A 23,783-nucleotide genomic window follows, 5' to 3' on the forward strand; every position below is an offset into this window, starting at 1 on the left:
TGAGTTTCTTTTTTTCATTTCTTTCACACAGTGAAGCTGGCAGACCACTGTACTTGGCCCGCGAGTGTCCGATGACATCATATGTACGATGGCAAGCATTTCCGTAAGTTTTCTGATGCATGGCAACTGTTTTCTATATGAGTTTTCAAAGAAAAAAGTCACCACTACAATAAAATTTCAATTTTACAACCATTTATTTCTAATCGATTTCGTCATTTGTTTCAGGATGCTGCTAAGGGCTATCTACGAATCCAATCTATATAATTCCTTGGCTTTTTGAAACTATTCTCGAATTAAGCATTTGCTACTTGACAAACCTACTTGAATGCTCTGACTTACTCCCTACGATGCTTCACATTTCCTGCTGCAGTGGAATTCCGGGATAAATTTCATAGTCAATTTGAAGAAGTGTAACACTGTAACGTATTATATTCTATATCACATCTATACTAATATAAAAAAGAGGAGTTGTACCTCCCAATCCTACCAGCCAAATCATCCCCCCATCATCTTTGTCCTCAGCCGTCCGATCTGTTGATCCAACGACTCAAAAGCGATCTGGGCGTCCACCCCTTGCGATGCAACGGTGAAATCACCGATCCCACCGTCCCCCCACCGCGCAAATCCACACCCGCACTACTGCCACCGCGCTATCTACGCCACCACGCTTTCCCCGCGCGATGACTCCGCCGCCGCGCCTCCTCGCTCCAGGCCGTCATCGTCATCGTGCGGTCCCGACCCCTTCCGCATCCCCCCATCCTGCCTCCTCCACCGCGTCGTCGTCGCGTGGTCCCGGCCGGCTGTCCACCCCGCCGTCCCAGATCCAGCCATCCCTCATACCGGACTCCCCCATCCCGACGACCCTATCCCAGCGGCGAGTCATCGTCGTCGCGCGGGAGATGACCGGTGGGGAGAGTGAAGAGGGAGAGGCGACATCAAGGAAGAAGATGGCAACCCTCCCTCCGCCACGCTAGCTCTCCAATCCCCCTTCTCAGTCGAGCCCCGCATCGTCACCTTCCCCCGCCGATGCCACCACATCGAGGCACCTCGCGCATGGAGCTCGGTCACATCGTCACCTCCGCCACATCACCATCGCAGCGTTCACTCTTTCCCCGAAGCCGGACGCAATGGCCGGTCCCTCGCTAAGGCACCCAGCAGATCCGGTAAGAGGATCTGGACTCTTCTGCCAACGAGGCCACTGTCTGAACCACCATCGTAGGGTATTTTTTCCGTTGCCTGACACCTTGCTTTTGCTTACTAATTGGATCTGAATGCACCACATATCTTCCCCTCCAGAAATTATTTTTTCCGGATGAAATTGATAGAATACCAATGGCTATTGCAACAAGGTAATTTTCCCTCAACCTTTAGCTTTTCAAATTAGAATCAATTTGATTACTTCTTTGTTTCTGCGCATCATTTTACCCTAAAGACTGATGCTTGCACTGATGTAGCATGTTGTCATGGGGGATGATCTAGACGTGAGGACTGGCAAGCCATCTCTTGATATATTTCTTGCTGAGATGAGGAGGTTCGAGGTATTGCCATGTAAGTGCTCTTGCCTATAATGTTCTTTAGACTATAAACACAATATTATATTTTACCTGACACAAGTGCATTGCATGTTGTTCGGGTCAATTTGGAACCAGTAATTGATTTGTATTTCAAGCTCCGTCTGCTGTAGCAGCAGTTAAAAAATGCTGGAACGTGACTTTGCTCCTCCTCCTCGCTCCTGTGTACTGCCGCCGCGCTGCTGCATCCTAGTTCTCTGTCCGCCGCGGAGTCGAGGTCCCCTTTCGCCGCCATCGCCGCTGCCGCTGCCCACACCGACCTCTTCTCCTGCCGCCGCCGGCCCCATCCGCCGCGGTCGGCACCGAGGGCGGCCCCTTCCACCGCTGCCGCCACCACCATCACCGCGGTGCACTCCACCGCTGGCGAGCCGATGTCCTCCCCATTCGCCGCCGACGAAGCCGAGGTCGTCCCTAGCCGCCGCCACTGCCGCCGCCGAACTCCACCGCTGCCACAGGTTACTGCCATACTATACTGAAAAACTGAAAAAGCATCACAAATTTTCTCCAGTGGTTGAATTATCTCCAGGCAATGTAGTTGAATGTCTCTGGTTAACCTAACTGTCACAGGTTACATTTTTACATTTTGTGACTTCCTGAAAATGTCTGCCAAACAACCGCATGTTACATTTTGTGAATTTTTCGATGACTTCGAATGTATTTCAATAGTTATAAAAATTTTTAATCGAGGATATATATATAAAAGAATGAATGTTCATCGAATTAGAGTTGATGACTTGACAAGGTTGACTTAAGTTTAACACATCCATGTATAGATCATTCTGCTTGCCACTTTGGATTGATGTCGTCTGCACTTTATACGACCTTTGGAACGATAGTATGCTTGGGAGACCAGGGAATGGTACTCATCTCTGTACTGAAACAATTTCTGTGACTGGTTTTCATTCTGTTTGGACCATACACAACCTTTTCAGTTTAAGTGGAAAGTAAATCAATTATTGTGTCAATCTTCTGGTCACCTGTGTATATCTTGAGGTTTATACATATTATAAGGTCACATGTTTATGTCTTGAGATTTATATATATTTAGGCCAATGTGTACATCTTCAGATTTGGAGTGAATAAAACTTTGCAATATCCATGTATATGCCTCTCATCAAATAAAGCTATTTGTTTTGTAAGTTACTGAATACTGATGGCACAATTTTAATTTTTACTTGGCAGGAGCTCTGCAAAGCATTTCCATTTCTCAGTGTTTCTTGTTTACCACTTTGCCACTATATAATTTTCAAGTTTCAGAAGCTTCTTGAGATATTATTGTGAGGTAATAATATGTTGCTCATGCTAGCAGCTGAGAACTCTGCCATCTGAATTAAAATTTGGTACATCTCCATCTAATCCCATGATAAATAGTGATAACCTATTTCTGAAATATTTAGATCCCACGCTTTTTTAATCTCAAATTATGAAACCCTGTATATATACATTCAAGACAATTTCCTGTCCAAGACTATGCTGCTACATGATGAAAGAAGAAAGGTTGATAGGTCTATGTCTAGCTTCTTTTGGTTATTCAACTAAGATATTAGGCAATAGTCTTATCTTATTTTTGATACAACAATAAGTGACTTCATGTTCACATTTTTTTACACTGAAATTGATTGTGCAACCTAGATTTCTTTGCAGTTTTACCGGCTTGTTCATACGATGGAGAGGATAGTGTAAGTTCAGACCCACCAAATGCGTCTTTTCCTACCTCCACCCCCAAGACAAGTTTTGTATTATCTCTTCGAGCCTTTCTGTTGTAGCAAGCTGATTCTGATTCTCGGTGAGTTCATAGATATCGAGGCATTCATTGAGTATGTTTCCTTTTGCTTCCGTTTTGGTTCAATCAATTCATACAATTGGTGCTTCGGTATACTGCTACTCATTTGGCACCCTTGTGGACATAAATTTGCTTCCTGGTTCCACATTCTTCACAAACATATGCACACAAGCTGTTTGTACAATGCTTGGCAAGATGAATCTTTGTGATTATAGTGTATTTGCTATTTGTGTTATCAACTAACTGTTGGCAGAATCGCTGGTAACTGTATTGCCATGGCCCTGCTCACCAGTAACTGTATTGCCATTCAGGTTTTAGCCCTTGGCATCTTCCAAGCCATTTTGCTTTCACATATTCAGAATTGACTGAAATTCATTTATCGTTACAACTAATGTCGGTGATCAGTTTTCCTGGAAAATATTTGTTGAAAATATATGTAACAGCACCCAAATGTATTAGGGTGTGGAAAATGCTTCAAACTAAGGCTATTCAGACCCATATTCACCTATTTACAGTGAGCATTAGGGTCATTTTATAGAAAACGTTGTCGAGGAGATCTAGAAGTTATTATAAGTTAGGTCTGCTGCTTCATTATAATAGATCATATGTGTATTTCTGAATATATCTTCTGTGGCAAGCTGCTTTGGCAATCCCAGTTGCTGTCCAGAGTAAAGATTTTCATGTGGCTTGCGCTAAAGGGCAGATGCCTCATGGCTGACAATCTACAGAAAATAGGTGGCCTCATCAGGCGAATTGCTCCCTATGCAACCTGGCATTTCGAGATGACACCCAACCTTTTGTTCAATGTGCTTTTACAAACAGGATTTGGAGATTGCTCAGGAGCTAAGTGAATGTTGGCTTTCCGCTTCCAAGTGACCTCAATGTTGACTTGGCTGATTGGCGGATGGCTTCAAGGAGAAGCTTCAGAGATTGTCTCAGAAAAGTTTTCGATACTCTCTTCTTCTTCAGAGATTGTCTCAGGAAGTTGTATGGCTGTGCAGCTCTTTGGTGACATCAAAGAAAAAATCACAATCTGGAGGGAGGCAGGCTTCATGGTAGGCGAAAAACGATTGGTATTATTCCTTTTGCAGTTTTTTCTCTCCCGCTCTTTGTAACCGGTTTCGACAGCTTCTTGTGGATGCTTAGTTTGTAACACCATCTTCTAATCTTAATGAATTTGCTCAGCCTACTCTTGGGCCAGTCTGGCTAAAATAAATGCAATCAGAGTTATACTTCATTTGTCGGAAACATAACTTGTAAAAATAAAACCAATCATTTTTATCCTAACAAAAGACTGCTCAATGCTGCAATAATTTCTGTTGAAAAAGGAAGTGGCAAAACAGCATGTCTTTTGCTACTTTGTTCTGTCTGTTTTTCTTGAAGCATTCTCTAACTTTATTGTGATCAGTCTTTTGAAAAGGCTATATTAAAGAAATTTCTTATTTTGTTTAGGTTCTTTCTATATGCAAAAATTAATAGCTCTATAAATTCAATAGCTAAAGAGAAGCAATGTTCAGAAAAGTTGAATATGCACTTGATATATATATATATATATATATATATATATATATATATATATATATATATATATATATATATATATATATATGTTTTACCTACAAATTCATTTTTATCCTCTAATATACCGAGCCAAACGATGGATGTAAATGATTAATCAAAATGTGGATGTAAATGATTTTTTATTTAGTTCGCAGAACAACGTAAATGAATGTTTTGGTAGAAAATGGCGTTTGTAAACACAGCAATTTCTATGTGATAATGTTCTTAAAATATCCCAAGTCCCCTAAATCATAGCAATCTATATTTGAGAGCTCATTAATTAACAAGAAACCGGTTGAGGTTGATGTGTTGGCTAGAAAATATATATAGCCGGCCACTAACAAATAAATGATATAATATAGTCTATTTATTTTATATTACCAAATCTAGAGGAAAATAAAGAAGATTCAATGTTTACTTGCTACAAATAAAGAAGATTCAATGTTCAATATTACGTAAGAAAAGTTCTACAAAAAAAGTCAACCTAAAATGCACTACACGTACCAAAAGAATTCAGATTGAAAACTATCAAAAGCAATTTACAATGTCAAATATAATGTAAAGAACCAATATTACTAGAAAAATATAAATTACATAAGCATTTCAATTTCTATGTTGGTTCTAAATACAATCCTCAGTGGTGTAAACTTTTAATTCAAAAAAATAAATAAGTTTATAATATGTAAATTTATAAAAATAAAAATTAAATAACTGAATTTTTTCATAAAGGTGTTGAAATAATTTCATATGAATATTTTAAATCAAATCTCTTAAAGTTGTATTCTGGAATAAAGGGTTGAATACAAGTTTCCTAAATGTGAGATTTTTTACTTTGATAAAGCCAAGTAAGTGGAGGATACTATTTGATTGTAATTCTGGATCCTTCTCTTTTAGATATCTTGGTATTTTCATTCATTATTAAAAACTACGGAATGTTGATTGGAAAGGAGTTGAAGATAGATTTGAGAAGAAAGGAAAAAACATGTCATACGGTGGGATACTAGTTATAGAATAATGTAACACTGTAAATGTAATTGGTTCAGCAAAGACCCAGATCTCAACTCATTTGTACTATATACTGATACTGACAGTAGTTCACATGATTAATGATTTATTGGTTTGTGGCCAAGTGCACTTGCCAAAGTGTTTCTAAAGTTCAAGCGTCATCAGAATGACTGCATATAGAGTTTGTAACCGATAAATCATAGTTATTATGTGGAACCGTGTGATTTGATGTTTTTGCAGCCCTTAATTTCTTTTCTTTCACTGCGAACATTTTGAGCAATTAGAACAACTTGCGTTTTCTTATTGTGAATTTTGACCCGAACGAACAGCAGGATATACTCCGTAACAACTCTAGATCCTTACATAAATAGCTTGCGTATACTTATATTGTTACAAGATAAACTCAACAATTTAATTACATACATCTTTGCTTATATTTGCACTATTGGTAGCACATTAAGAAGTATTTGTTGGAAATTTGGTCATAATTCAGCATATTTTAATCCAAAATATTAAGACAATAAATATGACATTTGCAATATGAGTAGATCTAGTAACAGTGCTAGATGTATACAACTTGAGTATGCTTAATATGAAATAAGCATCAACATTTACATAGTAACGCAATGCTGCCATTGCGAAGAGTATTAAAAAAGAAACATCTAATAGAATCGAGAGAATGAAAGTATACCCCGAAAACGTCCCACCGCTGGATATTTGAGGCAGTATTGCATCTGTTGATGTCGTTCATCTTCTTGTCTCCAATCTCCATTGACATCTTGGTGAAGGCGCCGATGCAGCAGCAGTAGCCGCGAAGAATAAGAGCAGTCGCGCTTGAAGCACTACCCAAAAATTTGATCGCCCGCCTACCCATGTAAGTTCTCAAGCGGACGGAGTTCCGGAGGCACCTGCTCGTCCCGTACACCTGTGCGTGCAGGTGAACAGAACCGGGGAAGGATTCTGCAGCTCAGGAACAGAGGAGGAGGAACTCGAAGTGCAAGAGTCGTGAAGAACTTCGTCCGTCCTTCTGCTCGCTGTGGAGTATATATATGCGAGCGCAAGAGTAACGTTCGGAGTCATCAACCGCGGTGTTTAATTTCGTAACCGACACGCTCGTTAATATGGAATCAATTCACGGCGTTTAATTCCGTAACCGACGGAATCAATTCACGACGTTTAATTCCGTAACCGACATTGATACAAAATCAATTCTCCGTGTTTATTACCGTCCGTTACAAAACGAGAGAGCGCAGCAGCAGCAGCTGTCTGCCTCACCTCGCCTCGCCCCGCCTGGTTATCCGCGCACCATCTCAACCGGTCAACAGAGACTCTCTACTAGCTCCGTATTTAAGTTGAGACCTCTTCACTTAGATTTCCAAGGTGGTATTATTACCTATAGCACTTAATGTGGGCCAATGGAATTTATTAGGATTTAATTGGGCCTAGCCCATTAATCTAACAGCATTATGATATTCCCGCAGCAACACGCGAGATATCAACTAGTTAAACTTAATGAAGTGCACCGGTCATACCATCGTATCGCCGTTGGTCATATCACTCTTTCACTATTGGTCAAACCCTCATGTTGTCTCCGATCAAACGGCCGCCTTGCCATCGGTTAGACTGTAGCCTTCCTGATTGTGCCACCTAATGCTCGCCGTTGTCGATCAATAAAAGTAGATCAACTTTATTGAATCAAGTTATGTTTATAAAGTGTGTCCAAAGACTTCTCTCTTAACTCATAAACTAGAATTGAAGTCTCAAAGCAAATCCTAACTTTGGATGCACTTAGCTGTTAATTCTATTAGAACAGAAATTCTAATCACATAGGAAACCCCTTGAACCAAGGAAATAGCATCCCTTTACAACTCCAAACTCCAAACTTGGATTTCAATCCAAATTTGACTCCGGTTTTTAAATGCGCACAACACACCATATATGCCATATGGAAACATTCAACTGCACGTGCATTGCTCTCTAACTTGAGCATCTCACGTGATTTTCTTGACTGTCTGGACCTCAGCTTTTCCCAAGCCTAATCCCGATCCATCACCTGCTATACTCTCATGACCTCAAGCAACATCTACACATGAACAACAAAAAACTCTATATTCAAATAGAAGTTCACACTAACTTGACTCACATTAGCACACAACAGTATTACATACGTATAGAAATCATCTAGAAGTCATAAATATGAAGCAATCTAGAAAATCCATGCAGACAACCCTAAACCGATTCTCTCCAGGAATTTACCGGTCTGACCGTTAGGCTGCCCAGTCAAACATCACCAACACCTACAGTCTGACCGACACCCACTGAGCACACTGTACATCATCAGAAAATACTATTCACTAGTTTTTTTTTCCAAACCACTTACCTCTGACAATTGTTCACTACATAGATTAAATCAATACCTTGATTTAACATGCACCACTACCATCCATGACCATGAGAAAAAAATATAGGATTTTAACAAGAATGTAAGTGTAAAATAGAGGAGCGCGAAACATACGGAATGACCGTTTGATTGAATCCCAGAAAAAACACATGACTTTGAAGAGACATAAAGACATAAAAGAAAGTTTCCATGTTGTTGGACCTCATGTTAAATTTCCTTCAAAAGACATAAGAGGATTTTCTTAGGATTTATTTGTATTCAATCCTTTGAACAAAGGGATATTTGTATTCAAAACTTGCATAAAATTTTCTATGTTTTTTGTGTTTATACATTTTTTATAAAACTAACACTTTGTAATTTAAATGGTATACATCACTTCTTTTGAGGTATAGCATGAAATGTTTTGGCAGGTTTCAGTTTTATTACATGGAATACCCCAACGACTACATAACTATTAGTATAATTATTTTTTTAAACATCACACAAGATAATACGACAATCTGTAGTGATAGAGCCGACTATAGTCCTGAATGGCTATAGCCAGGATAAATAAAAAGAGATAACAGCATCACGCGTCTGCAACCAGAACCTGGTACTAATGAGACAAGAACATGACATCCCAAAGAAAAAGGATATTCTAAATGATGCCTTCTAGAAGGATATGACACCGAGAGTGTCACTATGGCCCGTCTTGTGGTTCAGGACGTGGTTTTCACCTAGAGGAATCCATCAGGAGCATGAGAGATCACTCAACAAAGTCCTAAGGAAAAAAAATAGAGCCAGCAAGCATCGCGATGCTGGCCTAGAGAGGCTAGCTTTTGCCCATAATCTTCCTGCTCCCCCGTGTCGAAGTCTCATATGTTGTACATAGAACCCATCACCAACTGCACTCCTTCGACGCGCAACCACCACGCCAATGCCTTGTCTTCGGCTGGCCATCAAGTAGGTGTTGGTATTTGCTACACACACAGATAAATTCGCAAGTGCACGGATACCACTGTAGCACATCCCCTTAGAGTATTCCAAGGGTATAGAACACAATGAACGTGTGTGCATATCTATGAACAAGATTCAACCAAGGACAACAACTAAATGGTAGATTTAGGATAAAGAGGATTCCTACGGAATGCTTCGGTTACCGGCCCACCCTTGGTTTGCTAAGCTGAGTCCGGTCTTGAGCTCTGTGATGTACCCAAACGTGGAGGGATGCAAAGGACGAACATGGATGTCACCACCTGCTGCCTACCTCACTTTCCGTGGAGCACATAACAAACGAAAGTAACGTCTAACCTAGACACCACGTCTACCTTATCTATTACTACTCTAGCCTCGGCCAAGAATTTCCTTCTTTATCCAGAGTCTTATACTAGAGCACTCAATATAAACACTAAGCGATGAATCTGCACGGATTAGAATATATCTCACTTAGATAAACTAACTAAATAACATAAAGAAATCTCAAATACTTACTTTATAAAAGAAGCATCTGCTAAGGAACAAGATGGAGAAAGTGCTGACACTCCGGCACTCCTCCGAGACTCCAATGGAGAGAGTGCCGATAACTCCGGCAGTCCTTCATAACTCCCCTGGAGAGAACTCTGAACTTTAAGGTACTCGTTTCGAAGCTTTCCCTCAATATCTTCCCATATTCTAACTCTACTAGAGAGTAGTCCAAATATCAAAGTGAGTTGTACTGCACTTGAGTTGTGTGCTTTGAGAGTGAAGTGAACTCCTTTTATAGCCATCCTATGGTGGTTGTGATAGTTATCCAGGCCGGGAACCCGAGTTGTGTGCTTTGAGAGTGAAGTGAACTCCTTTTATAGCCATCCTATGGTGGTTGTGATAGTTATCTAGGCCGGGAACCCCGCATAACCGCCATTGGGCAATCATCAGGAGTGTACACGTGGAAGTAGATAGTAAGAGGAGCCAATGTCTGTTCGGTCGACGTTGTGGTTCGGCTGACCCCTTTGGAGTTCTTTGGACATTGGCTTCTAGAAAAGAAGTTGCAACTTGTTAATACAAGTATTCTATTAATCCTATTAAGCCCTGGGCTAGGATGTCACATCCTCACCCGCTTAAGAGAGATCGACGCCCCCGTCGATCAACCCAAGGCCAGGAACATCCCCTCTTGGCCTGTGTCCAGTGCCAGCGCATGTGCCATGTTGTGTGACCACTCTGCCTGCGCAACTGCGACACACGCGCCCATGAAACCGCGAGAGTCGGCTCTGATACCACTTTGTAACGTCCCGCCTTCCCCCAGGCCAGGCCCGCTTACATCTAATAGCTTTCATAGGTCATAGACTGCCCTCACAGACCAACACAGGTCTTTTTTGCACACTTTGTCCTCACTCGTGCGCACCTGGGAAGAATTTCCCGGTCGGTTACCCATCTCAAATTACTCCGGGCCAAGCACGCTTAACCTTGGAGTTCTTTGGACATTGGCTTCCGGAAAAGAAGTTGTAACTTGTTAATATGAGTATTCTATTAATCTTATTAACCCCTGGGCTGGGATGTCACAGGTCACCTCCCGGCCTCTCCTTCGGCTAGGGGGATGCCTGAAAGGCCACTAACATGTTGTACCTTGGTTGGGGCTTAATTATAGGTGGTTTTGATTGACATGTGTACCCTCCAATCTATGTAATCGCGTTCTGAGTGTCCGGAGGTGTATTTTGTCGCATGGCAGGTGGTTTTCGTCCATAGTTCACATGCATACAAACATTCACCAAGACTTATGGAAATGGTTAGTAGTAACCACTACCTCTAAGTTTGGTATTTTATTTTATATTCTTTCATTTGATTTTATGCAGGAATTGACGGTCGAATTTGGTACTTAAGGACCATCAACAGTAGGAGCTCAACATCTAGTGTGCTCCAAATTCATCCACGTAATTGGATCCAGTCTCCCCACACTAGCCAACCAATGTGGCCATTTTATAGTGGCAAGGCGCTGCCACAAGAGAACTAGCGTCAGGATTAGGACCCGACGTAGCCCTACAACGCCCACCTCACAGCACCACCACAGGCCACCAATCTGCATCGCTGCCACCTCGTCCTATTGCCTCCTGCCGCCACCAAAGCTCCGGCCAGCATGCCATGCCGTGGCATCCACGCTGTCCCTGGCCTCCTAACGGCCACCGAGTCGGCCTCCCACAGTCCTACCGCCGTCGGGCACGCCTGCTTGCGCCGCACCTCCTCGCGCCGCACAAGCCTACCATCGCTGTCAGCCACGCCTCTGCGCTAAACTAGCCCTCAGTTGGGAGTAGCCACCCTGTCAATGGGAGGATCAACTGCTCCCAACCGGCACCGCTCTGCTCCTAGCCGGCGCTATCCGCTTCCTCTCATCGCTGTCACAACCTCCACCTACCTCTCGTCGTCGACATCGCGCCCTTCCTACCCCGCCCCTCCACCTCATCACCGTTTCCAGTTTAGGAGCCAACCTCCCGTGTTGGGGAGGCCGGATCTGGCAGGGGACGCCAGATTCAGCGGTGTCACCTCACTGTCGTTTCCCTGGTCGACTCTGCCTCATCGTTGTCATCCTGCTCAACACCGCTCTCCTCTTCATCGCTGGCAGCCGGCCCCTCAAGGCGCCGACTCTAGCCTAGCACCGTTACGGACATTGCCGCATTGGATCTAGTTTGGGTCATGGGCTCCAACCCTCGACCTTGGGGAGAAAAGGAAGGCCCTGCCACCGCCGCCATCCTGTGGCCAGCCGGTTTCCGGCGGTCCGCTCGGGCGGTGGCGAGGCAGAGGAGGGAAGGAGGTGGGCGTGGTGGTGCGGCAGCGGACGTCACCGTCTGTGTCACCCCTGCCGTAGGAGCGACGTGGGGGCCCCTATTGATAGTCTTTCCGTCCAATGGGACATATATGGGATCAAAGCCAATAAAATAGTCCATTAGGCATTTCTAAAGTTCAGTTTATGTTATATTTTATTGGCGCACTTCTAATATAAGGGCTGCAGCAAAATGAGGCAAGGTGGTCTAAAAGTTTAGAAATTTGTAATGGGCAAGACGGTGTATAAAAAAGATACATTCAACTGTAAAAAGTAGAGTTGCAGCCATCACAAATCACTGTGGTTATGTTTTTATCTGATAATAATCGTAAATAATACGGTTCAAGTCCAACTGTATGGTGATTTATCTGGCGATGGTATTTTGGATTTGCTCGCCTCGTCTGACCGAGAGATGGCAACGGGGAATTCACCATCAGGGGTCACATTTGCGTCCCCGTTCCCGTGATATTAAAATTTCACCGTCCCCGTCCCCACCAATCACCATGGGGCAACATTTCACCCACCCCTGTCACCACGCGGTGAATTAATCCCCGTGGTTACCCCCGTAGGGAGAATCAGAGAAGGGATAGCGGACGGCGTGCGCGCCGCGAGGACAGCGGGAGGCGGCACACGCTGTGAGAGGCGGCTTAGGCCATGTTCCCATTGATCGATCGATCTCGTGGCAAGGCCGAAGCCATGGTTGGCAGATGGCTGGAGGCGGCCGGCGGTGTGACGACGACTGGAGGCCTGGGGCAGTTCATTCAGTGACACCAAATAGAAGTACAAGTAAAGTGCCAAAAGCCGTCACCCGGGCTGCCCTATGTAACCCATCCTGGACAGTGCCCACTGAATTTTTGGAGCGTTATGTCCCTTGAGCATGCATTAGGGCCTTCATAATGCAACGATGTGGCGTTCAACCCCACGCCCTCAAACCGAATATTCGACGAAACGTGGGTAATACGCGTCGCCAACTAAAGTTCACAGAGCTAAACGCAGCCACTTGGTCTTTGCTTCGCTCGAGGGGGCTCGCACCAGGGAGAACGGCTGGGTGGCAAGCGCCGTGGGCTGGGTGATTTCCTCTGTTCCTCAAAAATATTTAGACCGGCCCAAGGCCACATGCATTGTGGACATGGTATCCAATAGAGTACCTGGGCATACATGGCACTCCAGGCCCGGCTAGCCCGTGGCTTGCCCTGCTATCTCCCTTAGTGATATGGTGGTTCTGAGGTATGCAAGCATTCATGACAACTGTGGTTGCAGTTTCTTTGAAGTAAATATCGGGGGATCATTCCATTAATTATCTTAAAAAGAAGTATTCATGACAACTATCAACCTCTTGGAATACGGTTTGCTTGCCTCTGTGAGGTGATTACAGTCTTTTGGAATGAACTTGTTTGTATGAATTGTGACAGATCTGTTGCTCTTTTGAGTTTCATCGTTTTATCCACAAAGAGACCATTTTGCGCAATCCGTACGTGATCTAGTACTCAAATTAACAACTAGTAGTGCTTCGTTTGCTAAAATGACTCTAGAACATACACCATTATATATCACCAAGGTAGACCAGAAAACAAATGCAAAAAAATAAGAGAGAAAAAAAAGTGACTAAAGGGATATTTGGTACAACTCCTACTCCAAGAATGGAGCAGAACTGACTACTGAGTAGAAGTAGAATTGATGCTACATCCTTTATAGTGTAATTTTTAGTATATAGCGGACCGACAGCTCTACTCTATGTATTATCCAGGATATTACGAGTGTTCGGTACATGTCTAGCTCTATGTGATAAGAATCTCGGAGTAAGAGCTATACCAAACAGGCCCTAAATCTCATAAGTGATCCCAACCTTGAGCAGCTGGTCCTTAGGAATGGACAGCGCCTTGTGTTCCTCCCTAAGGTTTTTCCTCAAGCGAGTGTAGACGTAGTTGACGACGATCTGCTTCATCAACGACGACCCCGGCGCCGCCTCCACGTTCGCCTCCCCCATCAGGTACACCAACCCTCGCTCCGCCTCCGCGTCGATCAACCGCTTCTCCTCCGCCGCCATCTCCTCCGCCCTCCTCAGCACGCCGTCGTCATCGCCACCGCCGCCGCCGCCGCCGTCCTCCGCGCATTGGCAGGCGAAGACGGCCTCCTCGTAGACGAACACCTTGAGGCGGTCGAGGAGGAAGGCGGCGAACTCCTTGGCGCCCTCGAGCGGGTCGGTGTAGCCGTAGCGCGCCACGCAGCGGAAGATGCGGTGGCCGGCGTCGGGGCCGACCCGCTGGAAGATGAAGCGCTCCGCGGGAGCCACCCGCGGGATGGGGAGGTGCTTGATGGACATGAACACGAAGACGGCGTGCACGGAGGGGATCTTGTCCACGAGCCGCGGGAACACCGGCGGGATCCCCTGGACGAGCTCCGTGTAGAGCAGGCCGACGCCGGGGACGCGCCGCACGTCGCGCCGCGCCAGCAGCGCCGCCATCTCGTCGGGCGGCACGATGTGGTCCAGCTCGTACCAGTACCGCTTCACGTGGACGTAGTGCCACGTCGCCATGAGCGCCATGAGCACCAGCGAGAAGCAGAAGGGGAGGTACCCGCCCTCGGCAAACTTGGAGAGGATCGACGAGAGGTAGAGGAACTCAGTGAAGGTGAACACGACGTAGAACGCGGCGATGAACGGCAGCCGCACCTTCCAGATGAGCAGCATCACCACCGTCATGAGGTGGGTGGTGATGGAGAACACCATGACGACGCAGATGCCGTAGGCGTTGCCGATGTTCGCCGTGGTCTGGAACGCCACCGTGATGGCGACGCTGGCGACGCCGATGAGGAAGTTCACCTCCGGGATGTACACCTGCCCCTCGTACTTGTTCGACGTGTGCACCACCTCAACCCGCGGGAAGCAACCCAGCGGCAGCGCCTTGGACAGGATGGCGAACGCCCCCGACAGCATCGCCTGGCTCGCGATGATCGCCGCCATGATCGCCACCACGAACACCGGCCAGAACAGCGGCGCTGCACATAACATTTCAGATCAGACCACCCACCCACCAATTCACACGCATTTCCAAGTGAAATGTAACAAAAGAAAAAGAAGTTCAATTCCAAGGGACCAAAGGATACCTACTGTACCTGGGAGGGATTTGTAGAAGGTGTCGCCAACATCTTCCGGAAATTTGCGCAGGTAGGCAGCTTGACCCATGTAGCATAGCGCGACCGAGGGGAAGAGGACGCAGGTGAAGCTCAGCTGCAATTCAGAAGGAACTAACGCAATGAACAATGCAAGAATTTCAGTCGTGATGACTGACCAAATGAAGAGATTGGGATCTCATTAAGCTGGCATACTACCTGGATTGCCCTGATGTTGAAATGGCCAAGGTCAGCAAACATGGCCTCCGTGCCTGCCACATTGCACAAACATGGCCTTAGCTTGGTTTAGTAACAAGAGGTGTCTAGCTATGTCAAAGTGAGGTCACCTGTGATGCAGAGGACAGCGCCCCCAAGGGAGACCCAGGCCTCCTTGCCGTTCCTCCTGAAGTAATCGATGATGTACATGGGGTTGAAGGCCCGGAGGATGGTGATCTCGTGCACCGCGAGGTTGTACGCCCCGATGCCGGCGATGAGGACGAACCACACCGAGATGACCGGCGCGAAGGAGTAGCCCACCTTGTCGGTCCCGAACCGCTGCACCGAGAACAGCACGATCAGGATGGGTACCGAGATCCACACCACTTGCACTGTAGCAAAAACGACAATGCAAAAATAATTCAGACGCTATTGAGAACAAGCTTGACATGCAGTGACGACTTCTCTGGTGGCCAGTAGTTTGTGCGACTAGCATATTTTATTGTAAAAAATATTGATATGTCATTTAGGCCCCGTTTGACGCAGATCTAGCTCCCAGCTCCAACTTACTTGGAGCTAGAGCTATGCCAAACTGTCCAAATCCTCTATTTTAGGGAGTGGAGTTAGCAGAGCTACCCTAAAAAATGAACTACGGCGTTGGAGCTGGATTTTTGCTGCTCCACTGCTCCACTTCAACTCAAAAGACCCACTACCCTTTAATTTTTTTAATATATTTACAAAAAAATACCACTTAACTACCCAAACTCACCTCATCACCCCCTCTCTCTCTCTCTCTTCTCTCTCTCTCTCTCTCTCTCTCAACCTTTACCTCTCCCATGGGCAGGCGCGGTTGGCGGCGGGGTCAATGGCGGCACTCCGACGGGATGGCGCGTGGCCGGTGCGCGGCGGGCGGTGGCTTGGAGGCGCGTGGGTGACGCATAGCCAGCGGCGGGCAGCACGCGGCCGGCCACAGGCGGCGCGTGCGGGGATGGCGTGAGGGTAGCGGGTGGTGGGCGGCGCGCGGATGGCGCACGCAAGGACTACACGCGACCGGCGATGGGTGGCGTATGTCGAGACGTCGACCTAGGGCTTCATGAGTTGGGGATTGCATTTTTTTCCATTTTGTTCAATTTTAGATCTGGAGCTGAAAGCTAGCCAAACACTTCTCAGCTGGTCTCCAACTCCCACGGGAGCCAGCTCCCACTGGAGTGGGAATTTGGAGCCAAAACAAACGAGGCCTTAAACTATGGCTGAACTAACTAACCAATATCTTATATTATGATTAATAGTAATTCATATACTCATAAAGCAAATATGATGGATTCTTTAGCATTCTGTTAATAATGTAACAAATCAAAAGTATATAAACTTTATGGTATACTCCCTCCGTCCCAAAAAAAGACAAACCCTGGTTTCCGTGTCCAATGTTTGACCGTCCGTCTTATTTGAAAAAATTATGAAAAAAAATTAAAAAGACAAGTCAGGCATAAAATATTAATCATGTTTTATCATCTAACAACAATGAAAATACAAATTATAAAAAAAATTCATATAAGACGGACAGTCAAAGTTGGACACGGAAACCCAGAGTTTGCCTTTTTTTTTGGGACGGAGGGAGTATTAGTTTATCTTCCCTCTATCTATATCTTTAGACTTTTAGTGGCATCTTCTTATTATCTCTATTATCTTCTTCCCTACATTTATTCACCTCTAGATTATTAGTGGCATCTTCTTAGTATCTCTAATAATCTTCTTCCACCTTATAAAGATAGCAATATTATATCGTATATTTATGACTGTTTATAACATGTTTTAAATAATATATTTCTAACTATGTTCACCTCATAGGACCCTAGAAAAGCCTCAAATCAAGATAAGCAAAGGCATGCACTTTTCTCTCAATATATTTATTTTTCATCTATAAATTGATTATTTCTAAATTTTACTCATACATGAAATACTCTCACAGTAATTTTTATTTTAACCAAATATTTCAAATTTCTACATGAACCCTCTCTCTTAAAATTATTTATTTTAATCTAAATTGAAAATATTAATAAATTGAATTCCTGCAAGAACTCTTTTGTCCATAATATTTATGTTTTTAATCTAAATTTAGGTATTTCTAAATTTTACTTATGAGTGGACTATCTTAATATTATTTATTTATAATCTTAATTTTAGATGTTTCTAAATTGCATTTCTACATGGACTCTTCTCTCACTCTCAGTACTAATTATATTTTAATTTTTAATCTGAATTTTGTAATCTCCCTAAATTGTATTTCTTCATGGACTCTTATCTTAATATTAATTATTTTTCAATTTTATTCCAAATTTTGGATTTCCCTCAATTGTATTTGTACATGGATTCTTTTTTTCATATTTTTATTCTTTATTCCAAATTTTTTATATTTAAAATTGTATACCTACTTGGATTTTTTATTAACTAGAAAAAAGGCCCATGCGCTGCAACGAGTGAAGGCTATTTTAATCTTATTATTATATGGTTAGTTAAGGTGAACATCATTGGAATTCGTTTGGAGATATATATATATGTATATATATATATATATATATATGTATATATATATATATGTATATATGTATATATATATATATATGTATACATATATATATATATATATACATATATATATATATATATATAGAAAATCATGAGCTGCAGTTAGGAGTCCGATCGTCTCAAGTTAGCATGCGAGTTTTTTTTAAAGAGATTTCTTATATGACTCATTTTGTATTTCCCAAAGTGAACAAATTTAAGAACCGACTCAAAATACAAATATATATTTTCAAAAGCGAACGAACTTAAAAACCGATTCATACATAGATAATGTATCAAAGCACCAGCAAAAACATCTTTAATTTTTATAATAGTAGAGATATAGGAATTTGTAGACCATGAGAACAAACCTGGTGTTTTTTTCCCTACTATTAATACCTTTATTAAGTTGATACATGTGGCATGTTAAAACTGAAACTAATTAAGAAGTGCTTTGGTGTGCTCACATTGTGTCAGGCTTGGGGCTTTCTCCCTGATCCCACTCACTGCAGACAGCACTGCAAAGAGAACATCCATTCACAACAGATCAGTACTCTACTGTTCTCCAAATCTATATACACATATTGACAGTTTGACACATATTATCCATGTGCAGGAAACAAAAACTGATCGATCGATCGTTACCAGAAATCGCTGGCGTCAGTGTCCCATCACCCATGACCATGGAGGTGCCAAGGATCGTGATTGTGAACAGTGCGATCTTGGCTGCGTTGCTGGACTCCAGCTTCTGCTTCACCCACTCTGCCCTCCTCAGCTGCGAGCTCGGCGCCTCGATGCTGTAATTCGACACGTTGGCGTCCTCCGTCTGATCGTTCGGGATCATCCTGATCTTCGCGTGCCGCGATATCAGCGAGTAGAGCGCAAATGTTCCACCTGCAGCAGTACGCAAGTTCATGTAATGCACCAAGAACATGTACAAGAGAGATTATTGAGAACAATGGTGATGCATGGTTGCTGCATCGATCGAGATCATTGAATTTGAACAGGTTGGATTGGACGGATGGACGGACGTGTGGATGATCGGAGCTGATCCGAGCTCACCGTCGCCGTTGTCGTTGGCGTAGAGGACGATGAAGACGTACTTGACCATGGGGATGAGGATGAGGGTGTAGAGCATGAGGGAGAGGACGCCGACGAGGTCGTCCGGGTGCTTGACGCCGTCCGGGAACGTGCTGGAGTAGACGTACAGCGGCGACGTCCCGACGTCACCGTACACCACGCCGATGCTCTGGAACGCCAGCTGCAGCGTCCGCGCCCAGTTCTCCTGCATGCGCGCGCCACACCAACACACACAGGCATCAGTGTCGCTGTGCCTTGCAGGCTACGAGACGAGAGAGACGGCGATGGCGAGAGCTGAGAGGCTGACCCCGGTGCCATGGCTCTTGTCGTTGGAGACCTTCTCTGCGTCGCCGTAGAACGAGTCGTGGCGCCGGAGCCTGTCCACCTCCGGCCCGGCCGCGTCATCGTCCTCCTGGACAGACATCGTCCCCGTGTCGTCGGCTGATCGATTCACGTCACCGCCGGTCCGTCACGACCGACGAGCTTCGATCTTCCGCCGTCGGCTCGACTCGTGCCACTGCCGCCGGTCACCGGGATCGTGCCGCACCCTCGTCCAGCCACCTTGCCGCCATCCACCGCGCCGGCGCCAAAGCCGTCTCGTTGCGTCCTGACGAGGTGCTCGACCGTCAAGAGGTGGTATAGAGGAAGAAGAAAAGAGGAGCCGGAAGGTGGGCCCCACCTGTCATATAGGGGAGAGAGAGAGAGAGGAGAAAAGTTTGGTAATTTTCCACGTGGTGCCACTAATTTTATTAGAGGGAGTACTGTCTTACCTAACCAGCTAACCTATTGGAGAACAGGATATCTTAGGACATCAAATCCTATGTAGAAATCCCTAAAGAAAGTCATTTAAGGAGTGGATTTATTGGGTACTGGGTCTTGAAGGAGCGGCTGTAAACGCAAAGACAAATTCTCCTACCAGCTTCCGGAATAGTAAAATCTCTTCTCCTGCATCTTTCTCACATTGTAAACACGCAGAAACCAAACTTCTTAATTCTCTCTTTCTCACATTGTACCCTAGGGCTAATTCTGGAGGAGACGCATGCACTTCAGCTGATCATTCTGTCTCTGCCTCCGCTCTAAAAGAGACACACGGGAAACTGCAAATGCCCTGTCTGCAGCTTCAGATTTGTTGTGGTTCCTGTGATCTCGCGGCTCGTCGTCAGGAAAACATTCTTCCTGCATCAGGCCATTTTTAGCTCGTGTGCCATGTTGTACCTTCACATTGTTTCTGTTTTCACTTTTTCTTTTGTTTCGGATTGAGGGTCCGGAAACGGATCGGAATGACGTGTCTTGAGCCACCAGGGAAGCCGTATTGGCTGACAATTTGTTAGGCTGGGCTATTGTAAATCTTCAGTTCCTTTCGGGCTGGAAATTACTGCCAGCTCGGGCTGCCATGAAATTTGCACTAAGGCCCTGTTTAGTTGGTGAAATGAAATTTTTTTGGTGTCACATCGGATGTTTGACCGGATGTCGGAAGGGGTTTTCGGACACGAATGAAAAAACTAATTTTATAACTCGTCTGGAAACCGCAAAACGAATCTTTTGAGCCTAATTAATCCATCATTAGCACATGTGAGTTACTGTAGCACTTATGGCTAATCATGGACTAATTAGGCTCAAAAGATTCGTCTCGCGATTTCCTCCCTAACTGTGTAATTAATTTTTCATTTTATCTATATTTAATGCTTTATGCATGTGTCCAAAGTTTCGATGTGATGTTTTTGGGAAAAAAAATTTGAGAACTAAATAGGGCCTAAAATAAATTATAAGACGGTTGTTACGCTAAAAAGTTTACACCCTAATTTACATCGTCCATCTGTTTCACATATATCACCAATGCATGTGTCATGGGATCCATCATCGGGTATATTTTGCTATCTCTTATGGTCTTATTTTAATCCTTAATTAAATATCATATAGGTCTAGTTATGCATATATTTTTTTCATTTCAGTTATACACTATTTTGTGAAAGTGAGCAAGCTATTGATGTTGTTTTAGTTTTATCGATAAAATTGCTTATAAGACATTGGTCTATTTAGAATATCCTTGTACTAATAATTAGACAAAGTATGGTTTTATTATTCGTTTTGGAGGATTTGGTCAATATGGTTGTGAGAGATGTAGGTGCTTTAGAGAGTTCCAATATTCCGATGGACTGCTAAATAGTTATTTATACCTATGTTTATATTTAATTAAATTGCTATGTATTTTTATTGTTCGTCATATATCTAGGGAGAAAAATAATAAGGCAAAATTATTTGGTGCATCACACCTAATGGTTATCAGGTTAATAGAGACAAGTTTTTGGTAATACTAGAAAAACCGGCCGCTACTTATTGCTGTTGGGAGAAACCTTAGTATATAAAATTAATTCGGTGTCACATGTAATTAGTATTGTACTGAACTGACTACTATTCTTTTCATCTAAAAATATCAAAACGTAATACTAAAGCTCTATCCAGATTTATATTGTAATCAAAGTTATATTTGATTTAATACTATATTTTTATATTTTAGAGCGGATAAAGTGGTAGTACTGCACAGCATGTTAGACATGGCCGTGTATGATGCATGGGTGTGTCCATCATGCCTGTGTACACGTGTACGTGCATGCGCCTTTGGTTGGTACACCAGTACACAACACATAAGCTGTGTGCACTTTATTTTTCGAGTCTATGCTCATTTGTTTCACGCTTTCCGAATTACTGAACGGTATATTAACTTTATAAAAATCTCTAAAAAATGTTTAAAAAATCATATTAACCTGTTTTTCGAGTTTGTTCAGCTAGTATTAAATTAATCAAGGACTAATGAGCTAACTCTTTTTCACGTGGAGGGAATGGGTTACGAACCCTAGGTTTGAACTCACCAATAGTATGGATGTTTTAATACATGGATGAATGTAGGGGTGGTAATTGGTCTAGGCTATGGATAGTTTCACAACCCTAGCTAGTCCTCGTATATTTTTAGTTCAAAATATATTAATTCAGTCCATCCTATTTCAGACCTGCCCTCAAATTTTATAGGTTCAAGGCTTAGCTACATTACCACTCGTATGCATGTGTATCTGATAGTAAGAGGGTGGATCCACATGTTGTTTAATGGATAAAGCGACACGCCAGTTTGAGCAACGTGATGGTTCGGCCGTGGTAGGTACGAGAGTGACAGAGGCTTACTTTGGGCTCTTTTGCTAATGGTGCTGAACCAGCGTATATACGGCGGATCCAAAGATAAAATTAGTGGGGTCTTCGTGGGGACTCGAGACCCGCCGCCCCCATTGTTGATCCACCCCTGAGCATATCGCAATGGCACCACACAGTACTGTAACGATCCTGGAGCTGTTCATAGGCAGAGTATTCTGTATGGGGTCATAAGGGTAGTAGTAGGGCGTCACAGTATTTTATCGGACCTCACATGTCACATATACTAAGAACAATGTTAGCTACATGTTTCACGGTGCAGGTCACTTATAGTGGGTCCCACTAATACCGCTTTTTTACTTTTCATCTCCTCTTCTTTTCCTTTTCCCACCAGCCAAGAAAGCCTGGCATTAGGCGGTGACGGCACCGCTACTCGTCAGCGTCGAGCAGAGCGGCCCACGTGCAACGGCGCCGTTGACTTTAGCGGTTCGAGGTACTACCTCCATATTTATGTATTACGCCGTTGACTTTTTATCCAACGTTTGATCATTCGTCTTATTCAAAAAAATTTATGCAATTATCATTTATTTTATTGTGACTAGATTCATCATCAAATATTATTTAACCATGATATAAATATTTTCATATTTGCACGAAAATTTTGAATAAAACTAATGGTCAAACGTTAGTCGAAAAGTCAACGACGTCATATATTAAAATACGGAGGGAGTATATGCTAATGGAGAACTAGGAAGTTGATGTTCCCTGCTGCTATATATGCCGAACTCAGCTGATACTATTAGCGTGATAAGTGCATGTACCGCACTTGCTGGGCCTCGATTACCAGCTATGATCAAGTAGGGAAGAAAACAGTTTGGAAACGGACGGAAATTATTTTTATCGTTTTCGTTTCTATATTTTTTTTTCAAAATCGGAAACCCCATATACGAAAACGGAGCGAATACAGTAACAAATATTTATCGGAATATAAAAAGCCCTTAAACTAAACTTCTCAAATCAAGGAACAGATGTAGCTCAATATTTTTTTTCTAAAACAATAAATTGATGTTTCTATTTTTTTTATCAATAATAATAATAATACAACTAGTTGTACACTTTATTTTCTTGGGGAAAAAGAACTATATTTATCTATAACTATAACTATAAGTAGTATGACATGGACTAATAAAAATTTAAAAAATTTATTAGGCAAAAGAAAAATCTAAAGTACTGGACTAAAAAAATTATTTAATTAATCACCTCAATACATAGTATAAGTCCAAACATTTAGAGTAGATAAAGCTGAAGCTAATCAATTGTATATGAGAAATACTCTGTCTCTGATTCCGAGAAAAAAAAATTTGAATTCATTTCTGGAAAGTTTCCGACGAATAGTAGCCTTATAATATTCGTTTCCGTTTCCGAGAAAAATATTTAAATTCTTTTCCACTTCCGAAAAAATTCCGACCAACACTTTTCGTTTCCGAAAACACATCTAGAATCTGAAAACTTTCTTAACCGTTTTCATCCCTAACTGAAGCCCCAGTAAAGATACATGCTATAAAGATACATGCTACATAGTCG

The 23,783-nt window shown here is 43.3% G+C and overlaps 1 protein-coding gene and 1 long non-coding RNA gene across 6 annotated transcripts; one reads left to right on the forward strand and one right to left on the reverse strand.

Annotated features, from left to right (window-relative positions):
* The first annotated feature begins 619 nt into the window (after window positions 1-619).
* On the forward strand, window positions 620-4,570 carry LOC4329487 (uncharacterized). Of its 4 annotated transcripts, XR_010739560.1 has the most exons (7): window positions 620-1,220; window positions 1,297-1,349; window positions 1,455-1,548; window positions 1,650-2,026; window positions 2,754-2,853; window positions 3,216-3,357; window positions 4,177-4,570. It is a non-coding gene; the product is annotated as an uncharacterized lncRNA (long non-coding RNA). The 4 variants fall into 4 exon arrangements; XR_010739559.1 differs by lacking the exon at window positions 4,177-4,570 and having other exon boundaries at window positions 3,216-3,573; XR_010739562.1 differs by lacking the exon at window positions 4,177-4,570 and having other exon boundaries at window positions 620-1,163; window positions 3,204-3,573.
* An 8,977-nt stretch (window positions 4,571-13,547) lies between these two features.
* Window positions 13,548-19,888, reverse strand: LOC4329489 (potassium transporter 20-like). 2 transcript variants are annotated; one of them, XM_066307011.1, is made up of 9 exons: window positions 19,829-19,888; window positions 19,366-19,737; window positions 19,041-19,263; window positions 18,624-18,872; window positions 18,446-18,496; window positions 15,548-15,808; window positions 15,420-15,472; window positions 15,204-15,318; window positions 13,548-15,086 (listed from the first exon to the last, which is right to left on the reverse strand). In XM_066307011.1, exons 2-9 carry the CDS (start codon window positions 19,480-19,482, stop codon window positions 13,912-13,914), a joined length of 2,244 nt encoding a protein of 747 aa, XP_066163108.1. In that variant the 5' UTR covers window positions 19,483-19,737; window positions 19,829-19,888; the 3' UTR covers window positions 13,548-13,911. The 2 variants fall into 2 exon arrangements, with proteins under 2 accessions (XP_066163108.1, NP_001403558.1); NM_001416629.1 differs by lacking the exon at window positions 19,829-19,888 and having other exon boundaries at window positions 13,676-15,086; window positions 19,366-19,733.
* Between the last annotated feature and the right edge of the window lie 3,895 nt (window positions 19,889-23,783).

This window comes from Oryza sativa, chromosome 2 (genome assembly GCF_034140825.1).
Source record: "Oryza sativa Japonica Group chromosome 2, ASM3414082v1".
Classification (NCBI taxonomy): domain Eukaryota; kingdom Viridiplantae; phylum Streptophyta; class Magnoliopsida; order Poales; family Poaceae; genus Oryza; species Oryza sativa.

Bases quoted from the DNA above. Each gene is read 5' to 3' on its own strand.
- LOC4329489 (XM_066307011.1), bottom strand. From the start codon at position 19,482: ATGTCTGTCCAGGAGGACGATGACGCGGCCGGGCCGGAGGTGGACAGG. The intron at 19,264-19,365 runs GTCAGCCTCTCA...GCGCGCATGCAG, and splicing joins ACAAGAGCCATGGCACCGGG to GAGAACTGGGCGCGGACGCT. The intron at 18,873-19,040 runs GTGAGCTCGGAT...GTACTGCTGCAG, and splicing joins CGCCAACGACAACGGCGACG to GTGGAACATTTGCGCTCTAC.